The sequence below is a fragment of the Uloborus diversus genome, chromosome 3 (assembly GCF_026930045.1).
Source record: "Uloborus diversus isolate 005 chromosome 3, Udiv.v.3.1, whole genome shotgun sequence".
Lineage (NCBI taxonomy): Eukaryota > Metazoa > Arthropoda > Arachnida > Araneae > Uloboridae > Uloborus > Uloborus diversus.
In genome coordinates this window covers 29,866,892-29,879,513 of record NC_072733.1, presented here as the reverse complement: position 1 = coordinate 29,879,513, position 12,622 = coordinate 29,866,892, and the positions used below count along the sequence as shown (strand labels likewise).

Genomic DNA, 12,622 nt, shown 5'->3' with positions numbered 1-12,622 from the left:
GGATGAAGTTTCAAAGCATTCCCCTAAAATTATTATGAAGTATAAGTTCTAAAGCACAAGTACAGTTTTAGAATACCTCTTTCAACCAAATAACGCTGCAGCTCCGCACCCCCCCCCCCCTCACACCAAGCATGTGTAAATCAGATACATAGTAAGAGGTAAGTTAAAAAATCAACTGCCCCCTCCTTGAAAAATTTTTGAATCCACCCTTGATTGAATCTCATATAGAATATAACATCACGCCTGACTATGGAGCAAAATTTAGTTCTTTTGAGGTCAGTCTCCTTCATCTCAAAGGATTAGCCATGACAATTACAACTGCAGAACTGTTGGTTTTTCCTGGTCATGTGCTACAAAATGTCTCCTGAGAGTACCCCAAAAGTGTTCTATAAGGTTGAGGTCCAATGACTATGTAGAGCAAGTCCCTGCCCTGACTATCTTCACTCTCCAAGAGCTATGAAACAATTACTGTAGTTTGTACTGCTGTCATCTATGAAGAGGAAGTTCACACCTTCAACACACTTCTAATCAGATGCTCAACTCTAAGGCAAGAGAATATCAGAAAATTGCTAGACACCAATAATTGAGCCTTTTTAAGATCTGGAGATCAGTGGTAGTAGTAGTCTACCAAGCATGATATCACCCCAAAGATGAAATTTTATATTTTCAAAGTGTTGATTGCATATTATATCTGCTAATAGTTTGTTCACCACCGTGAACCTTCTTGTCGATAGCCAATCAAAATTTGTGCCTAGCACTATTTTCTTTATCCTTGACCTCTTTTGTTCTATTTTCTTCTGATAAGAGTTGTCTGCAATTTCTTCAAGAAATCCTCTGGTATGTCAAATGTGTTTTATTTTTGCATATTTTTCCTTTTCCTTTTTCGTCTGTTGGTCAAAGGCTTTGAATACTTTTTATATTGGTCATGACATGACTTTTGTTTTTGTGCATAGTAAGTTTATTTATCATATAACTATTTAGAGCAAAGGATCTCTTGGTCATAATTCTGAAAAGTTGTTCTCAAAATTAATAATCCCAGTTCTTTGTCATCTAATATTTCTTTGTCAATAAATAAGGCTATTCAGTAGCTAGAATTTAAAATAAGATATCAGATTTGTCAATTTGCATATGCCATTAGACCCATAAAAATAAAGAAGATCCTAGTTTTATTATGACATAAATTACAGAACATATTTGTATCACTAGAAGTTTAGGAAGAAACGTATTGAAGTGTACATCACTATTCCAAAATAAACAAATAATATTTTAGTATTGTTGATGAAAGAAGTACATACAGTTGATTGCTACAGTTGTTTAAAAATGCACTACATGAAGTTAAGGTTAAAGTTCTGACTGATATGTTTTCTATGATCATTTATATTGGCTAAAGAATTTTGGATTTCTTGTAAAATTCATAAATTACTGAGTATTTTATGGGAATTCATAAGAAAATTGTTTAATTTTTAACTTTCCCTATTCCCCTTATTTTATAGGTAAGAGTTCCCTTTTTTAAAGTAAAATGTATGTTTTGATAATATGTATTTAAATTTTAATTTATTAATAGTATTATGGAAAGAGGCCTTTAAAGTTTTGAAAAATATCTTTTATGAAAAATATCTTTTATGTTATATAAAGTTAGTACAAGAAAATAATTCCAAGGCTAGTTTTTAATTCCGAGACTAGTTTTGGCTCTTTTTAGAAGCATAGTTTTGATCATCTCTAATTCAATTTGAACTTAAAACTTTGCCCATTTTATTGCATAGATTTGTATTATTCTAAATATAGTTTTTTTACTAGACAGAATAATGTTTGAGCTTTTACTTTTGAGCGCAAGTCAATGTACAAAAAATTTATAATTTTGCTGTTTGACAATTTTTAAGCTATTTTGATGATTTTAAATTCTAAATCTCAATTTATAATGCAATACTACAAGTATGATTGAAAAAAAAAACTTTCTTTCTTTAAAAATTACTCTTTTTTGCAAAAATTGTAGAAATATATGGTTGCTTGGTTTTAGATTCTTGTTGGTTTATGCTTTTTTTTTTTTTTTTGAAAAACTTTTAAAATGCTGTACTTCTGAAAATAATTGATATAATGAGATACAACTTATTAAACTGTATAATATCTATTAAATTTGCTTAAATATCTATCGTTATAATTATATCACCAAGTTTGGTCAAATTCTGCCTAATGTTGATAATTTTGACATCGGAAACTCCTCACAATCTTCCAGCCTTGGATGTCCACTCTCTTAGCAAATGTGGATACAGACTAACATTTTAGGGTCATTCTTCAAAAAGTGTAACTCTTCTGTCACATGCCTTTTACAGTAAAACCTTTAAGGAACAATTCATTTAACAATCATTTTTAATTTCACCAAAAGTATATCTATTTAAACCTGCTAACAATTTTTTAATAATAATTTTTATTTTAGTATAGTTTTGGCCCACAACATGTGAATTCTCACCTCCATGGCATGTCACACACCGTGTGTGGCTGTTTATGTTGCTTAATAACTTGTTTAGTTAAAAGTATATACTTATTTATTTATTATTCCCCTCACAAGCGTCTCAAATACTAATTTTTTAAGTATATTTAATTTTTAAATATTGTGTTTTAGTTCGCTTTAGAAGGACAAGTAGTCATGCCACACAATAAATTCTCACCTCCGTTACCTAAACACAAAATGTCATTCCCCATTAACACGTGGCAGTAATGACATCAAATTTTATTTTCCATGATACAAGGGAGCCCCCTTGTTTATTTTTAGCCATAGTTGAAGTTGTGAGATTTTTGTCAAAAAACAAGAAGATAGATTTTTGCTTTAAAAACTTAGTGTAGTTATTCTGACTTCTCACCTCCGTGAACTTGAATTTCAGGGATGTAAATTAATGTATAAAAAAATTGAACATGTTTTCATATGCTTAACATGTACAGATTGTAGCAACAAAGAAAAAAAAATCCATGAAAAATGTATCTATTAGGCCTACATTAAGGGAAAAATCCTCACCTCCATGAATCTCATCTCCGTGACAGACCTTATCAATGTCATTACTTTTGAGTTGAAAATAACTGATGGAGGGGAAATACATCAATAATAGGCATTATACTAAAATTATAAATTGCCAGCATATTCTCAAATTTACTAAATACTATTTCTTAACAAACATTTGAAACTACTAATTAAGCCATACTTTAATTAAGAGAGCTTAAAATTATGTTAACACTAATCAGTAAAATAGCTGATTGTTTGCGCAGTTAACAAAATTACTACTTTGATATTAAATTGGCCTAGATTTTTTAATATTAAAAGTTTTTTTTTTTTTTAATTTCCATGAACAAGGCATTTTTTAATTTTCTTATTTATGAGTAAAATAATTGAAACTTAGCGTTGCCATTGTTTATGGTTACTTCTAGTAGGTAACACTTTCATGTATGAATGAAAAAAAAAAGAAAACAAAAGGTTTCGAAATTGAAAAATATTTGCGTTCAAAAGTTACGTTTTCTGGAGAAGAAACCTTTCGGGTTAAAAGGATTTTGGGGCATGCTGAAAAATATGGAGTTTTGGGTACAAAACATTTCTTACACTTTTAGTATCAGTAAAAATAACAATGCACTTATTAAATTATCATCACTGAAGTGTTCGCATTTTAATATGTAAAATATAATGCCTAGAAAGAGTAGTGGAATGACCGTCGCTTTTTCCCCGTGATTCTTGAAGACAAATTTGCAGCAATCCGCTAAAGGGCAGAACAGTTAGGGTGCATGCTACTTTTGATGGAATTTACATTAGTTGGTGTGAGATTTAGTTATAATTTTGTTATAAATTAATGCTGTTTTTCCGCATTTTGTGAAAAATTGTAAAAAAAGTTTTAAAATATTTTAATGGACACATCAAAGTCGAATATTAAGAGAGAAAAAACTACATCTTGTTAAAAACCAGGGTGTAAAAATGGTTACGTATCAGGCAAAGAAAGGGTTTTTGCTTTTCAAAGTTTGAGGAAAAACTTAATAAATGGAACTCTTTGATTCCTTCTAAAAATTCCAATGGTGTAGTCTGTCCCATAACCCCCTCCCACCCCCCACCCCCCCTTTCCTCGGCACCCCTGCGCAGCTTAGCTAAATTGCTCAAAGTCGCGAGAGAACTGGCGACTTTCGATGGTGTTGGTGAGCATTTTGCACTGATGAAGAGGCTCCATTCTAGCCTTGAAATAGCTATATGCTGTATTTTCTTCAAATTTTGTGCTTTATTTACGTTGGTTTTTCACTTTAATCATATTGTAGCACAAAGCTGTATGATAATTTTTCATTTACAAATGTATATTTATTATTATTTTTAGTATTAAACATACTGGTGATTGTATGGCCAACAATAGCAAAACTGTTCCTATTTTACTTGATAGGTCTTTTCCATTACTTGGATAATCACCTGTATGTGTGTGTATATATATATGGTGCCAGAACACTGTTTCAGTACTGCTTTTCTGTGGGAGAAAAATCCCTTTTCACATGAAACTGAGCATGGCTCAGGATTCAATCATTTCTCATTGATGTTCCGATGCTAAAAAATTTATGACTACACCCTAGATATATATATTTAAATATACAGTCAAATCTCAACAACTCAAAGTTTATAACTAGAATGTTCCTTTGTTTTGTCAAAGTTTTCATCGGGTCCCAAGCTCTTGAGTCTCTTGTGAAAACTTCCCATAAGTGAAACTACCATAACTCGAACATTTTAGCCGGTCCCTTGGCAATTCGAGTTATTGAGAGTTGACTGTATATGTGTGTGTGTGTGTGCACACATGTGTAGAAAATTTTGTTGAAGCCAAATCCAATACTATCTTTGCTCACTATGCTTTGGTTTTATCATTTCTCTAGTGTGTCTGACTGATAGTGTCTTAGCGTTTCATAAACATGGAATTCAGGGCCGTAGCTTTAAAAATAATGAAGTTGTCCAAGAAATAAATGACAGCAGCAGAATATTTCGTATGCTTGGTGCTGATAAGTAAGATTTTATTATAATTTTATTTATTTTGAATGCTAAAACTTTTTTTTTTTTTAATGTATCTTTTAACAGTCTTCTTTTAAATATTTTTAATAACTAAATGCCTTATTTCCACAGTAAATTAATGTTTCAAATAATATAAATCTTAAGTTATGATGGCTAGTAGCAATTAAAAATTATGTTTATTTATGATGGTTTTAGATCAATTTTTTTAACTATGATCATTTCAGCCCATCCCAGGTCATTAACACACATAAAAGAATCCTTATATAGAAGTTTGGTAAGACCTCATTTGGAGTATGCTGTTCAGTTTTGGTCTTATCTTAAGAAAGATGTTAATGTATTGGAAAGGGTTCAAAGGCGGGCTACAAGGCTAATAAATGGACTTTCTCATTTAGACTATGAATCCAGGCTTAGAAGGCTACAAATGTACAGTCTTGAGCAAAGAAGAGACTGAGGGGACATGATTCAGTTGTTTAAATTTATTAAAATGAAAGATGTTAACGGGGCTGAAGTTTAGCACTGAAAACAGGACAAGGGGTCATTGTTTTAAGCTATTTAAATCTCAGGCTAACATGGATATTAGGAAAAATTATTATTATAGCATGGTAGTGTAATCTCCATGGTAGTTCCATGAAGGTAATGAGCACGGGAGTAGATAGTTTTAAGAGGGCCATTGATCTTCACTGGGGATTGTATATTGACTAGGACCAGTCTAGCTGGGTCCAGAGCCTGTTGCTGGTCGTCACTTTTGTATTTGTAAAAAAGAAAATGCCATTAAGCTATTTAAATCAATTTTTTTCTTCCAAAAATTCAGTGCAGCGTGTTTTTTTATTAATGTAATGAAAAACTAATGACATAAAAAGTTTTATAGAAATACCAGTATTTATTATTTACTTACATTGAAAATCCTATATTTTATGGTCCCTTTACGCCATCAGACCCTATGCTATACCATGATGTATTTCAATTAGTTTTGTTTTTTTTTAATTGGCAGATCATGCTTCTCAGTGTTTTCTAAGTGCTTCTAATTTTATGCGCACATGTATAGTTCCAATCAGTTTTAGTAATTCTTCCTCAGTGCCCTAATGTTTAAGGAAATGATGTTATCAAAATAGCTATGAAAATTGCAAAAAAAATTTCTTCTCTGGATTTGAACTTTTGAATGATGCATAGAAACTACCAACGTTTTTTTTTCTTTTTAAATCAGTTTGTTTTGTTCAAACACCCTGAACAGTTTTCATTCCATATTACTTTTCTATTGTTTATGCTATTAGTTATTTAAGCATTAGTTCATAAAGTCACACTTTAGTGTGACTTTGCAGCAAACAAAACTATTAGGGTAGATCAAATGAAAATGAAATATTTGTCGAAACTTAGATTCTCTGTGTGAATGTAACAAAACTCTGTAGCAGTAAAGTGGGAGGTGAAGTTAAAACCCCTGCAAAATATATTATTTCCTTTGATAAGCACACAGTTGCAGGGTAAGTGCTTACACTTTAGCAGTGGAGACATCCGAAAAAACTGTCTATCAGTGCGCATCAGGTTTGCCATAAAGTAGATTTAAGAAAGCGTTATTCAGTTTTCAGTGGCAATTGTTGGAATTCATGAAATACATCAATGAATGAAAACAGTATGGAGAACACTCGTTTAAAACACAGGTTGTCTGTGCTCATCGTCAATGACTTGTGCTGAACTGGCTCAAGTGTTTTCACAAGGGATTGGAATCAATGAAAGATGATCTTCAACCTCGTAAAATTCTCTTTTTCATCAAAGATGCCATGGGGGATGAAGTGGACCTACTAATACCTGCAAGCAGACTTTAGTTGCAAACCTGACACAGCATAATTGCCTGTCAAACAACTCGACTGCATTATCACTAGCTTATACCACTTTATTACATGTATTTATTAAGGAAGAGTTCATTCATCAATAGTTTTTTTCCCTTGACCTTCATGTGCATCTACATGCAGTATTGTCTTACTCAGACAAACCTACATCTAACTATGACTATCCATTTTGATTTGATCCACCCTAATAATTTCAAATATAACTGATAATTTGCTTTTATTACATGCATTGCATATCTCTTGTCACTTTTTGTTAAAGTTTATTATGACTTATGTTACAACAAGTGCTTTTGCTTTTCAGTGTTGTTGTTCTGGAAAGTAGACCCACACATGACTTGAAAAGTCCATCAAATCTTTATATTTTAACTGGTCATGAGAACAGCTATTGAAATGGAATGCATTCCTGTGTTTCACTTACACGTGATAATTTTTGTGGCATAAAATACTGCTACTTCTGTACAGTTAGGGAAAACATTGCATTTTAATGTAAAATTTGGTGAAAAATACTGAAGACTTCAAAAGGTGGCACAGTGTGGAGAGAAAGGATATATATAAATTATTAGAATTATTTTTAGGCTTATTTTGCTATTTAAAAAGCAATACCCTGTCATCAGGCAGCAGAACCCCTTCATGTTACATCCTTTTTCCATTTAACAAATAACCATTCTGCATCCAGAAAAGTATTCATGTCTTTTTTTTTGCATTCATTGTGTACATAACTTCATTTTTCTTAGATTATCTTCTGCCATTAGTTTTAAACTAACATCTTGTAAAGTAAATCTCCCAATTTTTATAAAATTAGCTATAAAACTTTGTTGCATCTCATAATTTATGCTCTAATTAAAATTTTATTTTGCCCCCTCCCCTTTTTTGTTTCATTCTATATCATTTTTAATTACTTGAAAAATTTTATGTAAAAAATACTCTCCAAAGTAGCATACAGCATTTTTTGTTCAGGTAGGTACGTTTTCTTATTTATTATTTTTTTTGAAAGTTACTCCTTATATGTAAAATATTTAATCTTTAAAATCAGTTACAGCTAAACCATGTAATGTAATTATAGTTTTTATTTATTTCTTCATTATCGTACTCTCATTCGCTTATACATTTTCATAGTCTGTAGGTAAATGTTATTTTTCTGACAATATACTAGTCAGATATTGTAGCTGAATAAGTATTCTGAGTAATACTCTATGGAGTGTTGTTTTTACAAATTAATATGTTGGGGATAGACTAGATGTACTAGAAGTGATGTGATAAATAATGCTTAATTTGAATGTCTCAGGTTTGCTTGTTTATTTATTTTGTGATATCCTACTCCATTTAGTTCATATGCCACGTAAATCCATTGAGTGTTTTTGTAAATTCATATAATGAATGTATTGTAAGAATGGTTTCTTAATTTTTTTTTCATTTGTGTGTGTTAATCTTTTTAATCAATAGACAGGTATAAATAATGCCTAAAATATTCAGTTGCACTGTTATTAATCTAAAGCAATTTTTATATAATTTCTTTTAAAACATACCCTTCTTAAAGTTTCTAACATTGTGAAGAACTTTGTTCATTGTGCCAAAGAGCTTGTTAAGATTATTTAATTAATTTGTTTGTAGCTGTTATGTGATTTTTAAATATATTGCCGCATTCAGTTCCAGTTAAGAGAATTGCTCAAAAAAGCTGTTTTTGTCATTACTTGTGCATTTCATGTTGTATTTATTAGTAACATATTTGTTGAAAATTAAAAAGAAATTTCAGGAAAAGTTTGAATACAAGTAACTGATTAAAAAAATACTTTTACCTTTTTTGTTCATGAATGTTTAAAGGTGATTTTCAAATGCATTGACACATTAGGTTCGACACAATTTGAAAATTTGTTTTGTTATAAACATTATAACTTTCCTAGCGATAAATTCCTTACAATCTAAAGCTTTCTAATCAAGTGGTTAATTGTGAGTTAATGTGCTTACATTTTAGAAATTCCAAAAAACATCTTGGAAAGTCATTATTTTTCTCATGGAGCCTTTTTCACCTCTATAAAATTGAACATCTGTAATTTCTTTTCTGAAAATAAATAATGTAATAAATCTTGATTAAACTATCTTAAATAGTCAGTAATAAGTCAAAATGGTATAAATATTTATTTATTTACGAAATGTTTTGGGTGTGGTGTGGGAAAGTAGTCAATGGGGTAAAGTGGTCATACATCAAATAAATGGCTATAGCTTATAAATAAATGTTCGGATGACTGAAAATTTTATTTTAGGGAAGAAACTACATTTTAAATACAAAATTTTACAACTGGCAAAATTTTATTTGGTGAAAAAAGAGTATTTTGTGTGAATATGAAATTTTTTTAAATCTAAACACCTCTTTTAACTTCCTTGGGAAATTTTGTTTGTTAGAATTATTAACAGATTGACTGCACAGTAAGCTTCCTACATGTCTCAAGAACTCATACTCATTAGCAGTTAGCTGAACCTATTTTGGATAATTTTTTAGAACAATTTAAATAAGATAGGGTAAAGTGGTCATAATATTAGGCTTAACGAATATTGTTCTTCTAAAGTCACTTAATCTTTAAGTATAAGGCTGGTATAATTTAAATATTTTTACTTAATATGATTGTTTCTACAGTAAACAGGGTTATATATATACGAGTATATATGTATGCATACGCATATACTCGGGTAGATATATATACGTTTTCACATAAATGCATCAATAAAAACGTAGGTATCTGCAAGTATTTTTATCTATACAGATATACATTTGACTATACACGTATATATGTATACGTACTCGAAACTCGAGTAGACACTTACATACTAGCATATGATATACATGCATACTACAGGGTGAGTTTAAAACCATGAGCAAATTCTTGAAAGGTGTTAGAGTGGAGGATAAGTAGGAAGAATCACATAAGAAACATATGGTCACAAGCATAATGCTGATACGCTACATCCACGCAAAGCTAAAAACTGATGGAATTTGCGCCGAACAGCTGTAATACATGCGTCAAAATCACAAAGCACTCTCTGTTGCAATAACGATACTGTTTAAAAACTTTCACCAGTCGCTGCATCTTTGTTGCGATGCGTGTATTAGAACTACTACAGGTCGTAACTTTTAACAACTGATCTACATATTTCTCAAAAACTTAAATGTTGGATAATTTGTAACAAATTTGTGACCTGTTTTGCATCCATCAGTTTCTGGCTTTGTGTGCACGTAGCGTGTCAGTGACTATAAGTTCCTTATGATTCTTTGCTTCTTATCCTCCCCTCTCACACCCCTTAGATTTTTGCCCCAGAGCTTGGATTCATCCTGTAAGCATACATGTATATTAGTTGATATACTCGTGTATACATTCATGTAGTGATGTATACACGTAAATGGTCATATATACGTCTATACAAGTAAAGAATTATGTTTACACGTAATAATAGGTATATACTCCTTGCTTCCATTTATATATATACAGTCGGACCTCCATATATCGAAGTACTAAATTGTCGGAAAAAAATTCGATATATAGAAATTTCGATGTATAGAAACGATCTTATTTTGTCCTAAAAGTTTCCTAAAACATTAAAATTGAAACTAATTTACGTGTATGAAATCCAATTTCAAATTAATACGAGCAACGGATTAAATAAAAGTTGATAATCAAAAAAAATAAAAGAAATTAAAAGAAATTACATTTTTACGCCTTCATACATACATCAATTCTTCAATTCAACTTGATCCGCAACATTAGGGGATTTTCGTTTTGACAATGTAATCAAAAGAAAAGTAAAAAATCAATCTACCTTATTTTTGAATGATTTTTACTGCAGCTAAAATGACTAGGAATGCTAATAAACAGACAAAAGGGAGAACTTGAAACTGATTTTACAATGTTACCGGTTACAACTAAGATTTAAAGTAAACTTGAGGGAATTTAAGAACTTCAGAACGAAACAACGACCTATCTACACATCCCTGAACCTCAGACTCCCTATGAGTTTCGTAGCAACCTTAAGTGAATATAATTTTCTCCCTTAACCTTCATTTTTCTTGAGACAAACAGTCTAAATTGGAAAAAAAAAATCTACGAATGTCTCGAAAAAAATTCGATATATAGAGATTTTTTCGATATATAGAAACAGGTTTTCTATATAATGAACATAGAAATTTGCTGGGATTTCGATATATAGAAAATTTCAATATGTAGAAGTTCGATATATGGAGGTTCGACTGTATATATATATATATATATATACGTGAGTAGGCACGTACAAACACGCATTGGATGTATTCACGAATTAACTCGTGTATACCCGTACATGTATATATGTATACATATATATGCGTATATACATCTACTATACACGTATATACTCAGGTGTGCACATATATACTCGAGATAAAAGTTCACACACGCATATGATGTTCGTTTTTACTCGTATATACATGTAGCACGTATATACTGGTATATACACATGGCACTTCTATACTCGTGTAGACACATATACTTTCCTGTAGGTAATCAGGTATACATGCTTATATACTCGTGCATACACGTATATACTTGAGTAGGTACGTGCATGCATGTATATGATGTATACATGTATCTACTCATATATGAACATGCATACTCATGTTTACACGACACGTATATAGTCGTGTATACCCTCATATACTTGTAACTATAAAATAACAAAAATATACAAATATTATGGTTTTTTATAATGGGTTTGCACTTTTTTTCTTAACTATAACCACTTTCCCTCATGCTATGACCACTTTCCCCCACCTCATGGGGTAAAGTTGTCATAAATACATAGAGAAATGAAAATGTTATAAAACTACTTAATATTTTTTTCCTGAAATTCAATGTACCATATTCTTTAATAATGCAATGTAAAATAACAACAAAAAAATGTTGAAGTGTTTAAAGAATTTATTGTATTTATTATCCACCTAAGTTGAAAACCTACAATTTTATGACTACTTTACCCCACCAGACCCTAGTATTTGTGCAACTGTTTTTCTCTTGGATTTTACCCCCTTCTCATGAATGTTACCTTTCAAATTGACACTCATGAGCAGTAACACTCATGAGATTTATAGACGAATTCTTCACTGCAATAAATACTATCAGTGTTTTTGAAACTTTAATTAAGTCTCTTGTTTCCTTAACAAAAAATGCAATACTGCCTAACTATTGCATTATATATGTATATTTCTATACTTAAAAAAATATTACAAAATAAATAGGTAACACTCATGAGAGATGATTAAAATACTTTTCACATTGAATTGTACATTTCAATATACAACATATAAGAAATAAATATATCCATTTTTAGACTAACACATTCAAAGAAGAAACAAGTATGGCTTCCCTAATACTGTTGCTAACTGTGATAAAGAAAGATTTTGCACACAATTGTTTTTAAATTCCCTGGGGTAACACTTATGAATTGCACTTAAGAATACTAACTGCATTGAAATTTTAGAATGTTAGATGAGCAGTTCAGTAAAATCAATTTGAGCTGTGTTTAAATAACAAATATTGCTTCTTTAATACACAAAAATTAAAATGCTGCTTGAAAGCGTACAAAAAAGATAAAGTTCATGCAAACTTTCTAGTCAGGACAAGGAAATTTCCATCACCAGCTAACTAAAGTTATAGAAAAGACTTATTAATTTACAACTATGAAAAAAGGTGCCAACTGCAATGAATTTGATGTAAATTAATACCTCACTACATGTTTAGGC

General features: G+C 30.7%; 1 protein-coding gene across 1 annotated transcript in view; it reads left to right on the top strand.

Moving 5' to 3' along the window:
• LOC129218125 (mitogen-activated protein kinase kinase kinase kinase 5-like) overlaps nt 1-7,247 on the top strand; it is a 148,036-nt gene extending 140,789 nt beyond the window's left edge. Inside the window, exons 27-28 of the mRNA XM_054852334.1 lie at nt 4,882-5,008; nt 7,160-7,247. Coding sequence (XP_054708309.1) covers nt 4,882-5,008; nt 7,160-7,247 — 215 coding nt within the window. The remainder of the gene's footprint in view (nt 1-4,881; nt 5,009-7,159) is intronic.
• Nucleotides 7,248-12,622: the final 5,375 nt, after the last annotated feature.